We start from the raw sequence: 20,630 nt of genomic DNA, 5'->3' as shown, positions 1-20,630 counted from the left end.
AGCCGGTTCACAGTCGGAAGTGAATCGCCATTGCAATTTTGCGCTGTGATTTTTCTGGGTTTCCACTCTTTTGCACATTTACCTTGTTTTTTTCTAATTTGAGCTACGGCTTTTTTGTTGGTTTTCATTTAAAAAGTGCAATTCACTGTCATGTTCGCAGATATTGTGTACACGGACCGTGATATGGCTGCCAGTGCCTGTCGAAGTAAAGCGCCTACTGGTTTCCGCAAAATTCACGGTTTCCACGGTATTCCATTTTCATCGACCATATTGCAAAAATACAAAGTATTCCGACACAAAAATTTGCAAGCAACACTCTTGAAAACATTTTTCACGTAGCAGTGATATTTGCATTGCGTTTCTTGCGATTATGTAGAGAGATTGAGGAATGCTGGATATGAACACTTTTGCTTACAATATTCCTTTTTCTTCTTGAATATATAATTATATATTTTCCCCTTTTATTAAAGGGAATGTCCAAGCAAAATAAAAAAAATGAGTTTTACTTACCTGGGGCTTCTACCAGCCCCATGCAGCCATCCTGTGCCCTCGTAGTCAATCACTGCTGCTCCAGTCCCCCGCTGGCAACTTGCCAACCTCGGAGGTCGGCGGGACGCATTGCGTACATTTTTACGAATTCCCACTAGTGCAGGAACATTAACACATACATTTTTACGCGTTACTGGTTCAATGCGTACATTTTTACGCATTGAACCAGTAATGCGTAAAAATGTGTGTTAATGTTCCTGTACTAGCGGGAATGCGTAAATGTACGCAATGCATTCCGCCGACCTCCGAGGTTGGCAAGTTGCCAGCGGGGGACTGGAGCAGCAGTGATTGACTACGAGGGCACAGGATGGCTGCATGGGGCTGGTAGAAGCCCCCGGGTAAGTGAAACTCATTTTTTAATATTGCTTGGACATTCCCTTTAACGAGAATCTGTACTCTAAAATTCTTACAATAAAAAGCATACCATTCTATTCATTATGTTCTCCTGTGCCCCTCTGTGCTGTTTCTGCCACTCCCTGCTGCAATTTAGGCAGTGTTTACAAACAAAAGACATGGCTGCTAACCAGCTTGTGATAGGCTCAGATAAGCTCAGTCTGTGACTCATACAGAGCCTGGAGGGGACGTGGAGAGGGTGTGTATAACTTATATCCTATCACAGCAGAGCAGCACATTCTTGCCTGAGCCGACAAAGCTGATAAAGGAAAGATTAGATTATATAATACAGCCACTGTGCAACTAGGAAAGGCTGCAGTAAGACAGACCACATTACAACAGGTATAGGAACTTATAGGATAGAATAAATAAGGCTGAACATTTTGTTACAGAGTCTCTTTAAATACTAGGCCTTAAGGCCCGTTTAAAAGCAGGCGCTCGGCTCTGGCCGCGACCCCCGCACTGCCATTCTCCAACATAAGCCCCGTACACACGCCCGCCCCCCTGGCCTCATCATTCTCCTGCTCTAACTGCCACCCGCCTGCTGTGCATGCGTGGTACGCAAAAGCCCGTACAACACAGGGACACACAGGAGAAGGACACAGTGACACATGGGGATTTATCACATAAGATTTACCATTTTTTTCCAGGTACTTAGTTTTTGACCTTGCTATTAACATATTGCTGAATGTGTAACTGAATGGATTTCAGGAGGCCTATCCATGCTATTTACCTGGACACAGTCTCCTGTGCAGCCTACATACACAGGCCTCTGCCATGCACAGAATTACAGCAGGGGAGGGGAGGCACCTCCTTATTTCTGCCATGACCTTTGTTCTCACACTGTACAAACCACTTCTCTGACTTGTTGACGGCTGTCACAAGTATATGAGGCGTGACTGTGGCTTCTATTTTCTGTGATGATTAATGTGTCCCTTTATTGCTTGCTGCAGACTGCCAGGCATTGTGAAGGGTTCCAAATTTAGAAGGAGGGGGTGGTTAATAAAGATAATGTGTTGCTTACATGGCCAAGTTTCCAGCTTGTGAAAAAGAAGGCAAATATAGGTATTACACCTATTCTGCAGAATCCTTATCATGCTAATGTTCCGTACAATAGAAGGGCAATGATGTTATGAATTACAGTTCAATAAAAATGTCACAAGCTCAGACATGATTGCCAGGCCCCTCCTCTTGCCATCATTGAGTGTTGTGCTATGGAAAGGGATTTCTATTTTACATAGTCTTAAGGTGCACATCAACGGTACAATTTTTTTCATCAGGTGCGATCTTTCAACGTGATTTTTAAGATCAATTGTTCTCATAAATGGGTTGATTAGGGCATTTTCTATCTTCCAATTGGATCCTAAAATCCCAACATTTGGTTCAATTAAAATATTCTGTTTCGACCATAGGATCGTTGTATATTGATTTTCTCCACATATTGCACAGTTTTCTGTACAATCTTAAAAAAAAAATCAAAAGTTTGCATCTATTGAAAAAGATTGTTCTGTTAATGGAAACCTTTTTATTGGACCCCTTCAGCTTCTTGCGTGTTGAGAGGGTAAACTGGTAATTCCCTCCTATAGCTTTTCTGGTAACTGTTCACTGCAAATTAGCTTGTCTCCACTGCTCCAATTGGATTTATATCGGACTCTGCTGTTGGTAGACAGACTGAAGAGGTGACATCCTGGTTAGTGTTGGTGTTCAAATTCGGTGTATTGAATTTAGAACACCTGAATGCTGCCAAATGCCACACTTCAGCACTGAGCAAGCGGATAGGGTCAAGGGGAGTTCGCTTACTTGCCCTTTACGACCTGTTTCAGGTAACTCCGATGCTTCTTCCTTCTGGATTTGGAAGGAGTAAACATCAGTCATGTGAAACGTGCTGTAAAGTGCGAGTGAGTAAGCACTCCCCAGACCTGGTCTACTTGTTCAGTGCTGAAGTGTGGTGTTCAGCAGTATTTGGGTGTCCTGAAATCAATACACCTCTAGGAGGCATACTTTTGAAATCATTGCGGACAAATTTCTGTGCAGGGTGAAGCCAAAAGACAGCTCACTTTACACCTGCTAAAAGTCTGGGATGGCGTTAATGCTATTCCCTTCTGAGATGTAGAAACTCAGGGTGAGGCGATGAACATGTAATTTGGGCAATTGCACTTGTTAAAAACTAGGTAAATAAATTACCTAGTTTTTTTTCTAATTTGAGCTCCGGCACCCAAACGATCTATAGCGTCACCCAAATCATCGGCACAGTTCTGCACCAAAATTAGTTGTCTCGTCTTTTAGAGATATCAAAGAAATAACATCTAGTATCTGGCTTTAGAAGAACTAGGGGTTTTTGTGTTATTTTTATGTTGTATTGGAAATAACGAAGAATAAAAAATGCTGTTGGTTTCTGGGTTAAACAAACTTAGTTCTGAATTCCATATTTGTAAGCTGCTATTCATTTTCTTACGACTAAAAAAATTTAATAAGGAATTTAATAGCAGTTTAAAAAAGAACATTTGCTTGCTGAAGGCCAGGCTGATCTTCTTATCCCTATTAGGAAATCTTGTGTTACGGTGCAGTATCAAGTATTTCCACTTTTAGATTTTGGAGTTTCCTAGCTTTCTGGCTTTGAGGATTATTCGTACCACGTAACGGTACAGTCACAACAACATTTCAAAGTGTTCGTTAAATGGTTTGTTTTTTTTCTAGTCCATCCCCCGTAATGTAGGTGGTCATTGCTGCAGTCGACTGAACAAGCATCATGATTATGTAATGCAGGTGGTCAGTGCTGGAGTGGACTGAACAAGCATCATGATTATGTAATGCAGGTGGTCATTGCTGCAGTGGACTGAATGAGCTCAAACACTTTCAGATAACCATAAAAAAAGTATACATTTTTTAATGGTTTTGTAGTTACATTTTGCAGAACCATGATTGGGATGCGTTAAAAGGGAAATAAAAACCTGGTATGCTAGGAAAGTACTCATTTTGGACAAAGAAAACTGGTTTGCGATAGCAGTGAAATGGGCCATCTGAGAGGAACAAGCATCCTTAAAGGAAACCAGAGACTTCATTGAAAAAAAGATTTGATACTTACCCGGGGATTCCTCCAGCCCCATGAGCACCGATGCATACCACACTATTCAGACGCAATCCCTTCTGGTAAACTGGCTCAGTTATGTGCGACGGGGGCCCAAGGAACCTGATGTGAGAGACCTATGGAAGCTGCCATATTTTTTTCCTTTTACACAATGCCAGTTGCCTGGCAGTGCTTGTACTTGTAAGTACACGTTGACAACATGTTAAATAATAATTGTATTCGATGCAAAGCAGCTGCAGCTAAAGTTCATACAATTTTGGGATTCACCCAAAACTTGAAATATGAGGTCTGGATGTAGGTAGTCTTTAATCTATAAGTTGCAGAACAGAGTGGTATTAGGTTTTATAATTTTTGACTTTTGTTCTCTTTTAGAGTCTCCCCTAGAGCTTCCATCTTTCTTCATGACCCCATCACACCGCCAGGTAGTCTTCGAAGGGGACAGCCTTCCATTCCAGTGCATGGCTTCCTACATAGATCAGGACATGCAGGTGCTTTGGTACCAAGATGGGAAGATTGTGGAGACCGATGAGTCGCAGGGGATTTATGTGGAGAAGAACATGATTCATAACTGCTCATTAATTGCCAGGTATTTGTTTTCTTATACTGAGTACTCGTACAGTGTGATGTCCTTGGGAGACATAAGTAAGCCCATTCTCTTGGCTTCTGTCAGCACTGTGAACAGATTACTACTGGTATAACATCTTCTGGCACTCTGCGTTTTCTGTCACAGTTGTGTAATAGTTCTCATGTGTGACCCCATTTGCTGTGAGGAGTGGGTTAGGTTATTTTTTGGCCACAAGTTGCATTTTGGACTCAAGGGTTTATTTTGGGTGGTTTATTTGGCCCCTAAAGCATACATTCAGTGCTATTGGTAAAGAGGACAGAACTTGAGTATGGTATCGGTCGGTTAATGTGGGAGGATATGATAGATTTAGGTGTTTCAGAGGTAAGGTTTGTTTTAGGTGTCGGGGTGGGGTTAATGGTAGGGGTTTAACTTAGGGAGGTGTTAAGGCTAGGCTTCTGGATGCACTTCACTCTAGTAATGGTAAGGGAAGGGGTTATGGGGTGAGAGGTTAGAGTTAGGTGTCGGGCGTTATCGTTGGGAGGTAAAGGGTAGAGTTAGTTTGGGTATGTGACACATTTGGTTGTGTTATCATTCCTTCTCTCAGGTTGATCTCTTGCCTAACATTGGACTACCAGCAATTGCTGTGCCGATACTCTGTGTCTGCGTTAAAAGCAGCTATACCAAATCTGTATAAACCCCTCTGTCTTTTCTTTTGCACCATGTTTAATTTGCTGTACTGAGAAACAGTACAACCGTGCATTAGGTCCCTTTGTGCCGGACCTCTCAATACCTTTACCTAACACCACCATTCAATAATCCTGGATTCCAGGCAGACATGTATTCTGTTCCCTGCTTTGCAGTTTACTGGACGGACATCATACCCATTTAACAGGAAGAGTTTCATTTACTCTTTTTATGTATTCACTTGAACAGACCAGATGACAAAACGCAGTGTAACTTCAGAAGAGCTTTAACCTATTATTTGGAAGAAAAACACATACTGACTATACAGTTATCCCATTCTTAATACACAGATGTTACATACATCTAATCATTTCTATTATTGCTGTTTTTATTTTGGTCTGCTCCAATATACAGTAATATGCAGTGCAGTGTATTAAACAAAGTGTGTATATATACAGTAGAACAGTGCCCCCTCCAGAACAAACATGCAGATCAGATTTTTCACTGAAGTTTGACTCGAGTTGCCGCATGCTTGCTTCATATGTGTTGTTCAAACCCTACTGATGCATGAAAGATCAGCAGAGCAGTCGGACAACTGGTATTTTTTTTTTTTAAAGGCAGTATAATATGGCAGCCACCATACAGCTCTCACTTCTGGTGTCCTTTAGGTGTCCTTTAATGGTAGCTGTTAAAAACAAAAGACTGATCTTTCTTGTGCTTTTCTTTTACAAGGCCCATCATTGATTTAGATGTATGTGACTATGGTCATAGTTTGGCTATAGAGAGTGGTAGAACAGACATCATGCATGCTGATGCCCGCTTCTTAGGGGCTAATGGCAATAAGGCTTCCTTGTTGATCATATCACTTTTCTTCCCTGACTGCACTCAGAGGTGTCTGCAAGGATCTCACAAACCAAATGTTTCACGCAGCATTCATCTCATACCTGTTCCCATAGTGTAATAACTATGTGAGCTGCTGATCAGTCATACACCACTGGAGTTCCCATAGCTTCCATTAGTTGTTGACTTTTTAGAATGTAATGAAATATTTTAAGTCACATTTATTTTTTCATCCTTAGTGCTCTTACGATATCCAATATCCAAGCTGGGTCGACAGGGAACTGGGGCTGTCAGGTCCAGAGTCGCCGTGGTAACAACACCAGGACAGTGGATATTGTTGTACTGGAGAGCTCTGCACAGTACTGTCCTGCTGAAAGAGTTATAAATAACAAGGGAGACTTCAGGTAGGTTCACTGCAATCTGCATTTATAACATTGTCATTACACCAATGTAGAATCCACCGAGGTTCCACACGTGGTCTTCCTCATTCCTGGAGTGGTGTTCCGTCTTTATGGTGCATTCCTGTCACCTGGCTACCTATACTGGGAAGACAGGGAGCATCTGGCTTTCTTTACTGGAGTAAAGAACTGGCTATCTATGCTGGGATGGGGCATCTGGCAACTTATCCTGGGGTGAGGGTCATCTGGCTCCCTTATCTTTGGGGAGGAGAGTACACTGGCTACCTGTACTTGACTTATACTTGGGGGAGAGGGGGGGCGGTGTTGTTCTCTAGTTGCCTGTACATGAGGAGGGGGGAGTGGGTCATCCGGCTACAGTATTCAGGTTGGACCTCTTTAATACGCGATACTGAAGGTAGGGTTGGCCAATGAGTTGATGCAGGATTATACAAATTTTGTATGCAAATGTATGCAGCTTGAAAATGGACCAATAGAATTTTACCTGAGCAGGATTTGATTGGTTCATGTTCAAGCTGCATAAATTTGCATACAAAATTTGCATAATGCTGCATCAACTCGCAATTAGTCACATCTTGCCACGGCCATGTTCAGGCACAAAATATCATGCTTTTCTGCTGCCATATACTGTAACACCACTATGTGCCAATGACTAAGGTTAAGAACGCTGTCATTCTGTTGCATGTAATTGGGGCTGGCACAGCGCTTGTGGCTGGAAGGCTGATCTGCCAGACACGTGTAGCTCAGCATACCGTGTGAAAGAGGTCTTAAATTGCTATGTTGGCACCTTGTGATAAATAAGTGAGATTTTGGGTTGTGGTTTGGGCACTCTGTCTCTAAAGGGTTCACCATCACTGCCCTAGACTGTCTCGCCAAATTTTACTAGTATCCAAATCCTATGTTCTGTATATCATCACAGGTTATCTCTCCTAGCAACATATATTACAAAGATATACAGTGGGTTGCAAAAGTATTCGGCCCCCTTGAAGTTTCCCACATTTTGTCATATTACTGCCACAAACATGAATCAATTTTATTGGAATTCCACATGAAAGACCATTACAAAGTGGGGTACACGTGAGAAGTGGAACGAAAATCGTACATGATTCCAAACATTTTATACAAATAATTAACTGCAAAGTGGTATGTGCATAATTATTCAGCCCCCTTTGGTCTGAGTGTAGTCAGTTGCCTATAGACATTGCCTGATGAGTGCTAATGACTAAATAGAGTGCACTTGTGTGTAATGTAATGTCAGTACAAATACAGCTGCTCTGTGAGGGCCTCAGAGGTTGTCTAAGAGAATATTGGGAGCAACAACACTGTGACGTCCAAAGAACACACAAGACAGGTCAGGGATCAAGTTATTGAGAAATTTAAAGCAGGCTTAGGCTACAAAAAGATTTCCAAAGCCTTGAACATGCCACGGAGCACTGTTAAAGCGATTATTTAGAAATGGAAGGAGTATGGCACAACTGTAAACCTACCAAGACAAGGCCATCCACCTAAACTCACAGGCCGAACAAGGAAAGCACTGATCAGAAATGCAGTCCAGAGGCCCATGGTGACTCTGAACGAGCTGCAGAGATCTACAGCTCAGGTGGGAGCCTCTGTCCATAGGACAACTATTAGTCATGCACTGTACAAAGTTGGCCTTTATGGAAGAGTAGCAAGAAGAAAGGCATTTTTAACAGAAAGCATAAGAAGTCCCGTTTGCAGTTTGCCACAAGCCATGTGGGGGACACAGCAACCATGTGGAAGAAGGTGCTCTGGTCAGATGAGACCAAAATGGAACTTTTTGGCCAAAATGCAAAACTCTGTGTGGCAGAAAACTAGCACTGCACATCACTCTGAACACACCACCCCCACTGTCAAATATGGTAGTGGCAGTATCATGCTCGGGGGGTGCATCTCTTCAGCAGGGACAGGGAAGCTGGTCAGAGTTGATGAAAAGATGGATGGAACAAAATACAGGGCAAACTTGGAAGAAAACCTCTTGGAGACTGCAAAAGACTTGAGACTGGGGCGGATGTTCACCTTCCAGCAGGACAATGACCCCAAACAGGGCAACAATGGAATGGTTTAAAACATAACATATCTATGTGTTAGAATGGCCCAGTCAAAGTCCAGATGTAAATCCAATCGAGAATCTGTGGCAAGATCTGAAAACTGCTGTTCACAAATGCTGTTCATCTAATCTGACTGAGCTCTAGCCGTTTTGCAAAGAAGAATGGGCAAGGATTTCAGTCTCTAGATGTGCAAAGCTGGTAGAGACATACCCTAAAAGACTGGCAGCTGTAATTGCAGCAAAAGGTGGTTCTACAAAGTATTGATTCAGGGGGCCGAATAATTACGCACCCCCCACTTTGCAGTTATTGACTTGTAAAAAATGTTTGGAATGATGTATGATTTTGGATCCACTTCTCACATGTACACCACTTTGTATTGATCTTTCACGTGGAATTCCAATAAAATTGATTCATGTTTGTGGCAGTAATGTGACAAAATGTGGAAAACTTCAAGGGGGCCGAATACTTTTGCAACCCACTGTATGTATAGAACAGCCTTTCTCAACCTTTCTACCCTGGAGGAACCCTGCAAATAACTTTTGGCTCTCAAGGAACCCCATGCAAACAATTTTTTGAATTCGAGGAACTCCTGCATTTATTTTGCAGTACATAATGGTCTTTAAAAGTCGGTGAGGCTGTTTATTTTACTACCCACCTAATACACTGCCACTCATTATACTGTCTCCTTATCCTAGAGCTTTTTGTTAAGGTTTTAATTATTATTCTGACCCCCAATTTAGTGCACCTTTTTACAGTAACCCCTATTATAATGTGCTCTATCATACTTCCTCCACGATGGGGAAAAATGCAGAGCAACCATTGCAGAGTACTCAAGGAACCCTGGTTGAGAAAGCCTGGTATAGAACAATGTGGTATAAGCTGGGATTCAAATGTGATTTTTGTAAAAGACTGCATATTTAATAGGCTATTAAACTGAATCAGTTCCTTTTCTAAGATTGCATAGCTCCTGATCATTACCACAACTGGACATGGCTTTAGTGAGTGCTCCTGTAATTCCTATACGTGTGGATGAGAAGGTCACAGCACGGTCTGGATTAGTAAATTGGCAGCTCTTCAGAGGATTACACATACTTTCATTATCTGAGTGAGCAGGACCTGTCATGTGAATACCCAGCAGTGTTTATTTAACGAGAACATTGTTCATGTGATGCGGTCCCTGAACTCAAATGATATATCTTTTCTAAAGCTCTTAAAGTGCATGTTCCTTCGTTACTTACAGAAGTCTTTCCACTTTAGCAGTACTGCGTGAATTCATTTATGCATTAGTCTTTTTCTGAATGAACTGACATTTTCATGCTTTAAAACCATTTTTCTTGCAAAACAGAGCTTTTAATTAAGTTCCCATAGCAGTCGCTGAAAGGTAGAGAGGTTTTACAAATGTGGAGTCACCTCCTCAAAAACATTTTGTTGCTTTTGAAGATTGAAATGACTGACAAGAACACATGCAAAAGTATTTTTTCAACTGTGTTCACTGAATGCAACTTGGTCACGTGTGATATAAGCCATGTGAAAGATTTTACGGCCACAGTTTACTTAATCCCATGTAACTATTCATCATCTTCATTGTACACTAAGCTTCCACCTGTGATCAATTGTAATCATTTGAATAAGTCCCGCCTAATAACATAGCAACAGCTATTCCTGGAGCATTTCAGTGCTTGATAGAGCAACTGAAAGCAAGCAATCAGCTATATGTAGCAAGGCTACTGTTCATAATCAGACCTCGCATCTAAGAAGCTGCAGAGAACATATCAGTACATGAGGTTGAATAGTGCCATCAGCTTCCCTGCCTTATGGTTGTTTTGTGTCTGTTTTTGCAGACAAATGAGCACAAGGCAGTGTACATGTTGTTCTTGTACAATAAGGGCCTAAGCAGACAGAAGTAGACATAAGCAGAAAGAAGTAGACACAACTGCGTTAGTGGGTTCAGGCCCTAAGAGAACATTTGTTAAATCCCAATTCCAGGAAATTGTTTTAGATTACTTTTTAAATACCATATGTATTGGAAGATATGAGAGTGAATTAAGAGCCTAAAAAAAACACTTTTTTTCTTCTTCTTTTTTTTTAATAAAATATTAATTTACCTCTGAGAACATCATCCTTTTGGATGTGGTTTTTAACCAATGTTTCCAGTTAATAAACTTCCTTGGACTTCCTTTTTCATCTCTAGATCCTTTGTGATCTCATATCATGCAAAAGGTTCTCGGCTTTGGAGACATTAGAGGCTAGTGGTTGTTTCCAAGCTTTGAACATGCAGACAGGAGAATGTTGCTTATTATAACTCTACTCTTTGTTGAAACCTTTTCTGTCCCTATAATTAATTGAGTAGGACTTCATCGGAGGCAGCACCTGGCAAGTTATCTTAGCAGCTAGTTTAAATGTTTTGTTTCAGACAAGTGTTCTCCTTGTACCACTTCCCTAACTACTTCATGTATGCAATGAGGGAGAAGCCTAGACAGCTATCTGTGCTGTACTAATGCACTCTGGTATCAAGAGGAAAAGGAGCTACAGGACACAGCCAGCCATGGACTTTAAATGTATTTACTGCAAGAAAATACTGATGTGAAAGGCATTAAACTTTGTGCATTGTTAAAGAGGAACAGTAAGGTAGAAATGAACTTGTCACCACTGTGAAGCTGATGGCAGGTTTGTCAGAGAAGATCAGGGCTGTGGAGTCGGTACAAAAATCATCTGATTCAAGGTACCCAAAATTGCTCTGACTCCAACTCCTCGACTCCTAATCCTTTGTCTAATTTTTACAAAGGCTGTGGTTTTGGTTCAAAAATCATCCAACTCCTCATTTTATTGAAACCACTGACTCCGACTCCAGGTACCCAAAATTACTCCGATTCCGACTCCCCAGCCCTGGAGAAAATAGTCCTCAGAGGGGAAAAAGTCCTGTAGCCAATGGAAATCCAGCTGAAAAGGTGAAAACTTTCCACTCAGAGATGTTAGACCTAGGACTATTTAAAATTCACCCTGGATGCACAGCCTTGTGGGTATTTTTTATTTAGGCCTTTTTATTTTCTATACTACACTTTTTTTTTTTTTTTTTTTAATAAAATAATCTCCTTAGAGTCCCTTTTTAATAAATGCAAATGAAAAACATCTAGGGGACCAAATTTTGAGATACATTTTTGTTTTTCGCATGAAGCATTCTTACAGGAAAATAGTAGGTTGTAGTAATGAAACTGGAAATTAGATTTTGCTTGTGCTATGATACTACTTTTCAGTATTCATACATTTGATATTTGTTTTAGAATATTGATCTATATTACTCTGACATTTGAAATCCTTGATTATCAGCAGCTGTTGTTGTTTGAATTGTACTGAATTCTAATGGAAAGATGTAATTATGTTACCCACTAGGTGGCCTAGAACATTGGCAGGAATCACTGCGTATGTGCTGTGCACCCGCTACTCTGCCGGTGGTAGCATCTTTCCTGGCAGCCAGCAAGATGACATCAGAGCTTGGCGACGATGTGACCGAGGGGGCTTCTGGGCAGAAGACGACTATTCTAAATGCCAGTATGCTAATGATGTTACACGAGTCCTGTTCATGTTTAATCAGGTATTTAAAAAAAAAAAATCACTAAAGTTTTTGTATCATTTCTGATTTTCAGTTTGCCTAATGCTGGGTACACACCATGCATTTTCCCGCTTGATCCGCGGGTCGATCGGGATCGATTCGACTATCTCCGACGTGCTCGAATCGGGCTTTGATCGTTCCCGCCGTCAATTTGCATGTTCAGTACGCTAAATCGACGACAGGAACGATCGAAGCCCAAATCGAGCACGTCGGAAATAGTCAAATCTATACCGATCGACCAGTGGATCGAGCGGGAAAACACATGGTGTGTACCCAGCATTAGGTTATTAAATGGATCACACCAGTAACATGGAAGTCTCATAAGTACACTTAAATGGGTGCAAGAGAGGGTGGAAGAGGCGCCCAGAGGGAATAAAACTAGGTTAAAAAACGTAAAATAGAAAAAATTTGTTAGATTACCTCAATGAAGACAAATTCATGTAATTAATTTTAAAATGCACTGGCAACGCATTTCGGGGGTCTGTGCCCACTTCCTCAGGCCAGATAAAAGTGCCTTAACTTAAATGGGTGATTCCACATAAATTGAATATTTATATAATTTTTATTACTACCATTTAAACCTTGTTGCTTAATGATTGCAGTTAAAACTACCATTCTGTTTGTCTGTTGCCCATTTTACCTTTGTAAAACTATTGCCAAATTATGCTTCCTTTCAATAGTAAGAGCACTCAGTGTGATGTACAGGAATTCTGAGAATTCTTATCACTCTGCTATTGGTACAGTCTGCCTCCAGACGTCGAGGTCTACTTAAAGCAGGCAAAACAATTCCAGACATCCGAGTCACTCAGTTTACTGTTGTATGCAGTCAAACAGAGGCGCCAAAAGAATAAAAATAGCCAAAATGGTTAAAAAAATAGAGGCGGCAGTGGTGGACTTCCCTCCTCCAAGTAGACACAAGATAGTTGTATTGTACAATGATATAGTTTATTTACATACTCCAAGCTTCAATGCAACGCGTTTCGCGGGTGTGACCCCTGCTTCATCAGGCAGTATAGACAGGAGCATATAATAAATGCAGGTCTAGTTCAAACCAAGCGCCTCGCTGAGGAGGTAAGTCTACCACTGCCTCCTCTATTTATTTTTTAACAATTTTAGCTATTTTTATTCTTTTGGCACCTCCTTTTGACTGCATATTGTCTGAGACCACCCTTGGTGGAGTGGTGTTACCCCTTTTTTCCTAACTACGGAGAGTGACTTCTTAATCCTTATTGGAATCGGGTCTAATCTCCCCACCTGCATTGACAGTGGTTGCCTGAGTGGTAACCCTGGTTTGTGAGTATACTTATTCTCTCTCACTTATACATCATACCAGTACATACTGGTAAGAGAAAAGTATACATAATTAGGATGACTGTCTTCTTCTTTGAGAAAAAAACAGACACTTTGCCGGGTGTAGTTTTTCTAGCATTTCATACGATATAAAGCAAACCTGAAGTGAAAATAGGCTTTTGAGATAATTAATTGTATGTCTAATACTAATGGTAAATAGAACTTTTCCTGGAGTTTCATTTCCTTATATTCAATTTAAGGGCTAAATTGTCTGAATGTAAACTTCGCATGCTAGTGTGACACAAATCTGGTTCATTCAGCTCCTAGAAAGAGATAAAAAACCTTGTTTTGACCCTTCCAGTACTATCCTGTTATCATGAATGTTTATTCAGCCAGATGCAAGAGTTGTGGCCTCTAATTACTTTTCAGGAGAGCTGTCTCTGCAGTGTGACTTCTCTGACTGCACAGATAAAGCTGGTTTACTATGAAAAAATGAATAAAGATGAGTTCTGAGTAGTATTGGTAATAGATACATTTATATCATCATGTCAGATGTCATTTCAGGTATGCTTTAATAAAAATGCATAAAATGCATATGCTAAAAAGTAAATATATTTAATGTTCTATATTTTGTTCCATGTTTAAAGGACACCCAAACTGAATGGGAAAAGATTAATTTACTTACTTAAGGTTTCTTCCAGCCCCTAGAAGTCTCACTGCAGGTTCGTAGCCCTCCAGTGCATCACTAGCCCCTCCAATAGATCCCCCACCACAGCTGTAGTCGCGGGCTACTTTGCAAGTGCCGCCACAAGCCTCTCTCGAGCACGTTTCCATAGCCAGGAGCATTCTGTGCTTGCGCAGTCCACAACGACTTTAAAGAGACACTTAAGCCAGAAAAAAAGAGTTTTACTCACCTGGGGCCTCTACCAGCCACATGCAGCAGTCCTGTGCCCTCGCAGCCACTCACTAATCCTCTGGTCCCCCGCTGCCAGCTAGTTTCGTTTTTGCCGACAGGCCCGTCAGGACTAGCCACGCGTAGCTTTTTCCGCATTCCCGACTGTAATTAGCGCTATTGCGGGCCGCATTACGCACGCATAGATATGCGACAACGCGTATTTTTGTATGCGTTGCGGCCCGCAATAGAGCTAATTACAGCCGGGAATGCGGAAAAAGCTACGCGCGGCCAGTCCTGACAGGCCTAGCGGCAAAAACGAAACTAGCTGGCAGCGGGGGACCAGAGGATTAGTGAGTGGCTGCGAGGGTACAGGACTGCTGCAGGGGGCTGGTAGAAGCCCCAGGTGAGTAAAACTCATTTATTTTTTCTGACTTTAGGTTCACTTTAACAGCGCAAAATGCTAGGAGAGGGAAGAAGCCCCAGGTAAGTACAATGCACCCCCACCCCACCACCCTGGGCATCCTTTAATATATTTACTTAGTACAGTTGCTAGGATGAACCTCTAGTAGTCATATTGTATTCTGCATGTAAACATTATTATGAAGTTACCTTATTTGGTTATGTGCTGGCTGCAGAGAGAGGACTCACTTCTTGTCTTTATCTGTCCATATAGTGCTTCTGGTGTCTGAGACTTCAGACATGCAGAGCTCTATAGCTTTACCTCACATGACCTCTATGTCAGGAACAGTCAGTGATGTTCTCCCATTATTTTGATACCCACATCAGCAAATGGGTGGGGCCAGGCTTTACACACCAGAGCATAACACTAGTAATGTTTTTACACTTCACATTGTAGGAGAGCTGTTTAGATACTGTTAGTTATCTTTTTACACAAGGTCTGCTGTAAAGGATTGGTCCATGTGAGCATCCATATTCAGTATTTTGGTATAGTGTTCAGTCAGCTCCTCCCAATTTCTTGTAGGCAGATTTCTGAGTCTCTGTTCTTTGTTCCACGCACCTGCTGCAGACAGTCAGAAGGACTTTTCACAAATCCTCTTGGAATTTTAATTTATTTCACATTGCAGATAGTGCAGCAGGAGAGAGACACCAAGAAAGCAGAGGGCAAAGCTGGAATTTCGTTCGGAGAGAACCCTTTTCTGAAGTCCCCTAAAGATGTAAGAAGCCAGTGGACGATTCCGTCCATCCGCATCCACTCATAACTGAAATATTCATTTTGGGTGGGCGGTCTTTTTAAAGTACACCTGTCACTAGTTGAAACCAAGTGCGCTAATGAGAGAGTATTTAATGATGGGGAGGAGCTTCCCAGTGACCTCTTTCTTGAGAATTGCCGTTCAAGCAGTGGTAATTGACTCTCTCTGTTAGGCTTGGTGTGAGAGTCATGCTCCACATGCTTATATGGCACAGCCAGTCTCAAAAATGTTTAATAGTCTTGTGTGAAAGGGGTCACTGGGTCGTTCCAAAAATCCCTGCACAAGGTAAGTTGCTTCTGTTCGTGAATTTTTATTTTGTTTGTTACTGTAAAGTAGTCATTGCATGACCTGTTTGGGAACATCCATACTGTACTGGCATATGAGGAGACACTGCAGGTTGTAGCCACATCTCCTGTAGGTTTCCACCAACTTTTTCATGAAATGCCTCGACTTCTGTCTTCTTCCACCCATGTGGATGGAAGCACCTCCGACTAAGCATCAGTCACAAAGGGGTTTTGTCATTGTAGACAGTCTTCGAGCCTGCTCCATTAAGAATTAGTCGTTAGACAAATCCCAGGTGTCAGGCACCCAAGGTTCCATAAATATTACACCTGAACCAAGCTTATAAGGTTTAACCTAAATGTCAACTAATAAGCATTTCTTTCTGGCTCCTGGAATGGACTGGTTGGTTTCTGAAAGGTACATTTTCACTGTTGAGTTAATTGGGCACTATTGCAAAATAATAGCACTATTGCAAAATAATAACCATTTAATTTAGTATTAAATGAGTTACTGGCATAAAAAGTACATTTTACAAACATATAAAACACACATAAATGTTATTTCTATGTTTTACATAGCAGGATATAGTGGCTGGACTGTGTACTGGTTAAGGGCTCTGCCTCTGACACAGGAGACCAGGGTTCGAATCTCTTCCTGTTCAGTAAGCCAGCACCTATTCAGTAAGGAGCTTGGGCAAGACTCCCTAACACTGCTACTGCCTATAGAGTGCGTCCCAGCAGCTGTAGCTCTAGCGCTTTGAGTCCGCCAGGAGTAAAGCATGATATAAATGTGCTGTTTCTTGTCTTGTATATTTTACACACTTTCAGAAAATATATCTTTTATACCAGTAACTTAATTTAATATTTACATTTTGATCATTTTGATCAATAGTACCCCTTTAAGTCCAGTTAAAATTGGCATTGTGTACAACAGTTTCTGGACTATAATTAGATCTAATAAAAAAGCTGCATATAATAACCCATTAGATTTCAGCAGTACCCTCTCATTCCCGTGACTGAAACTAGTTTAAGCGGACCTGAACTCTTGAACAGGAGAGATGGGAAACACCGAAATGCACCCTGTGTGTTTTTATAGCGAACAGCCTGTGTAATTTGAGCTCCCAGCTGTCTGTTGAGTCTGCAGAGTTGTGAGCTAATATGTAAACACAGGAGGTTAACCCTTCTGTGCTCCCAGGATACCAGGAAGTAACCACTGCAGAATCTCAGTAGGAGTTCTATAAGCTGTAACAAGGAAATGTTTTTTCTGTACAGGTTGTTATGCTGTTGCTTATCTTTAAGAACAGAGAGAAAGTTCTGAGTTCAGGTCCGCTTTATGAGCAGTAACTAATAAAGAATGATATTGCTAGTGGCTGAGGTGCTACTGCAGAAATCTTTTAGTAAAACAAGTGTTATACTTGCCCTAACAGTATCTTTTAAAGGAGACTTCTAGGATATGCAAAATAAATTATCTTTTTAGTTAATCTTTAAATACTGTTCCCTTGCCTAAAATATACATTTTAAATTGTACTGATACTGAAAACAGCATTTCTGCTATTGAAAGCACAGTGTATCATGGAGTTTAAATGTGCTTTCAGAAGATATTAAGAAATGCTGCAAGTAAGGGTCTTTGTGGGGAATTAGAAGTGTAAACTGGTTTAAAGCGTACTAGAGGCAGTTTTTTCAATATAAAAAAGGGATACAGAGGCATATTCCCATCTGAAGGACATGCCTTTGTGTGCCCTCCGAGCTGCTCTCAGTCCCTTCCATGCCTGCCTTAGTACATCATTATACATCAATTGCATATTTATCTCTATAGCACAGCTGCCGATATAGACCCTCCTGCTATAACTCAACAGCGTTAATACTAAGACACTTTTCCCATATTGTGGATGTCAGTTTTAATTGATTTGTGTAATAAAATGTGTAGCAGTTCTTTTGATCTGCTTCTTTGAGAAATAACCTTTTGTACAAAGAAACTGTGAAAAGAACGTAGAGGCCTAGCAATAGGGGATGCAGAGGTTGTGACAGCATTGGGGACCCTGTACCAGAGTGTCCCACCTGGTCCCTCCTTCAACTGCTGTATTAGCCCTTAATTAGCGTCATGCTGGTAATGGTCACCTCTAGATATGCTTTGAATAGTGACAACCATTAACAATATTCCCCTCCCTGCTTACAACTAACGCTACGGCTGTTCTTGGCACATTTTCGTGTTCTACATCAGTTATGTGTGCTTGAGGAGGCCTAATGTAAAACTCACACTGGGCCCTATAGCTCCTTAGCTACGGTACTGAAAGGGCATCTGTCTGCTAGATATAGGACTTGTGTGTAGCTCGATGATACCACTGGTAACGTCCCATCAAAGCTGGAATATGTGGCTTGCCTATTGAGTATTATTAGGAAAAAAGTAAACTACCGTATATTGAGCATTTATCATTGTTACTTGGATTTGCGTGTGTGTGATTAATCGATCTGATTTTTTTAGATGCCATTAAACCTTACCAATGCAGTCGCAACCGCTAAGCAACTTCTGGCCTACACCGTGGAAGCTGCAAACTTCTCTGACAAAATGGATGTCATCTTTGTTGCTGAAATGATCGAGAAATTTGGCCGGTTTGCAGAAAAATATAAAGAGGTGAATAAAACAATGTGTTAAATCACCGTATAAATATTCTTTTTGGTTTTACTAGTTAGTAGTAATTTATTGTTTAAATGTTAAATTGCAAAAGCTAAGCTAGGCATACTTGGGTTGAGAATGGCCTGATATGTCAAGCTAACTTGACCCCACCCTAACCAGTAGACAGTGATCTACTCAAAGTTCAGCAGCAACGTGTCAGCACTGCATTACCTTACACCAGTGGTCCTCAAACTAAGGCCCGCGGGCCGAACGTGGCCCCCTGAGGCTTTTTTTTACCGGCCCCCACACACAAATTGTATTACTTATAGAAGCCGTCAGCTACATCTTTAAATATTGGTGGTCCACAAATAGAATAGCAGTGCTGGCACCACCCATCCACATGGGAGCCAGAAAGCCGTAATTCGCTGGTTTCCAATCAAATTCCACATTAGGTGATACTGCTGTCCACTGCAGGTTGTCACCTGGGTATGCTTCACTGTCTGGCCCGCAAAGACTTCTACATCATTTTATGTATACCCCGGCCCCCCAGCAGTCTGAAGTATGTTGACCCGGCCCTCGACCCAAAACGTTTGGTGACCCCTGCCTTACACTCTCGGGTGAAACGCGTCAGCACTGCATTACCTTACAAAAAGCTAGTATACACATAGAGGAGTTTAGAAAAAGTTCCATCTAATTTGGGAAAGATAGAAAAACCGCTGATGATGTTCACGCTATGGTCAGTATTTATTTCCCTAAACAATTGCTAGCTGAGTCCACTATACCACTATATAGCCTAAAACCCTTACATTGTTCCATTACCTAACTTTATACTATTCAGAATATGCTTTTACTTTGGTCCTGCCAACACAACTTGTATTGACATATGTACATCATAAAATGCCAAGACTGTGTCTTTTGATGTGATACTAGCATGTTATTACCTCCTGTATTTCCTTGTATCTCCTTTACTTCAATAAAGTTATTTTTGTTTAAAAAAAAAAAAAAAGTTCAGCAACAATCTATGGAGCATCATTTGAACTGTTGGCGTTGTACTGATTGGTGCAGTGCTTTGTGGCCATTGATCATTGAGACTTTCCATCATTCCTGCCTCACCTTCAATTGATAAACTGCCCAAAAATGAAGGTGAATTTGTTGGATAAGTTAGGAATAGTTATCTGGCAGATTCGATCTATGCAGTAGAATCCGACACACAAATATACATAGGTCTATGTCTAAAGCTACATACATACTGCCGCCCACACAGACCAGTACTGGATCTCTCGAGTGACTGTTCAGGCCGACTTCTATACTAGCCTATAGCCTATAGATTAGCAACATTACTGTGGGGGCAGTAAGGAGGGATGACACATGGCAGAATGGCTTCCAGGAGGAGGGGCAAGTGGGAGATGAATGGGTTATTGTGTTCAGGGTGTTTTTTAAACCACTGCTGTGTATAACTGGTTTGTAATCCTGTTACAGATTGGAGACGTCATGGTTGATATTGCCAGTAATATTATGCTGGCTGATGAGCGTGTCTTGTGGATGGCTCAAAAAGAGGCAAAAGCGTGCACACGTATAGTGCAGTGTTTACAACGCATTGCTGCCTATCGGCTTGCCAATGGGGCACAGGTATACTCCACGGTAAGTCCTTACGGGTGACTTAGCGCATCGCTAGACTTATAAACTTTCAAGAAATTCCATCAATTTCTTTTTTTAATTTCATATTGTTCAGATATTCTTTTTAATTTGTTTGCACTTTCTAAACTAACTTAACCACTTGACGGCCGCAGTGTTAACCCCCTAGCGACCAGGCAATTTTTAGTTAAATAGGCCACTGCAGCTTTAAGGCCAAGCTGCAGGGCCGTACAACTCAGCACACAAGTGATTTCCCCCCCTTCCTTTTCTCCCCACCAACAGAGCTCTCTGTTGGTGGGGTCTGATCCCCCCCCAATGTTTTTCTTTTTTTATAAGTATTTATATTATTTTTAATAAAATCCAGCTTTTTTTTTTTTTTTTACTAACCTTATTACCCTCCCTCCCCCCGCCAGCCAATCAGCGCGATCGGCTGTGATAGGCTTCATCCTATCACAGCGAATCGCTTCCCTGTGTCCCAGGGACACGGCTG

The 20,630-nt window shown here is 41.4% G+C and overlaps 1 protein-coding gene across 2 annotated transcripts in view; it reads left to right on the top strand.

Annotated features, from left to right (window-relative positions):
* The window catches only part of ADGRA3 (adhesion G protein-coupled receptor A3), a 99,475-nt gene that overhangs the window by 50,638 nt on the left and 28,207 nt on the right, over positions 1-20,630 (top strand). The window contains exons 7-12 of one of the 2 annotated variants that reach the window (XM_068278087.1): positions 4,403-4,616; positions 6,359-6,523; positions 11,995-12,196; positions 15,485-15,574; positions 18,374-18,523; positions 19,985-20,146. In XM_068278087.1, the coding sequence (XP_068134188.1) occupies positions 4,403-4,616; positions 6,359-6,523; positions 11,995-12,196; positions 15,485-15,574; positions 18,374-18,523; positions 19,985-20,146 (983 nt within the window). The remainder of the gene's footprint in view (positions 1-4,402; positions 4,617-6,358; positions 6,524-11,994; positions 12,197-15,484; positions 15,575-18,373; positions 18,524-19,984; positions 20,147-20,630) is intronic. The other variant, XM_068278095.1, reaches the window with a different exon arrangement.

This window comes from Hyperolius riggenbachi, chromosome 1 (genome assembly GCF_040937935.1).
Source record: "Hyperolius riggenbachi isolate aHypRig1 chromosome 1, aHypRig1.pri, whole genome shotgun sequence".
In the NCBI taxonomy this organism is placed as follows: domain Eukaryota; kingdom Metazoa; phylum Chordata; class Amphibia; order Anura; family Hyperoliidae; genus Hyperolius; species Hyperolius riggenbachi.
Note: the sequence above shows the minus strand (reverse complement) of the source record. Positions and strands in the feature narration are given on the sequence as shown.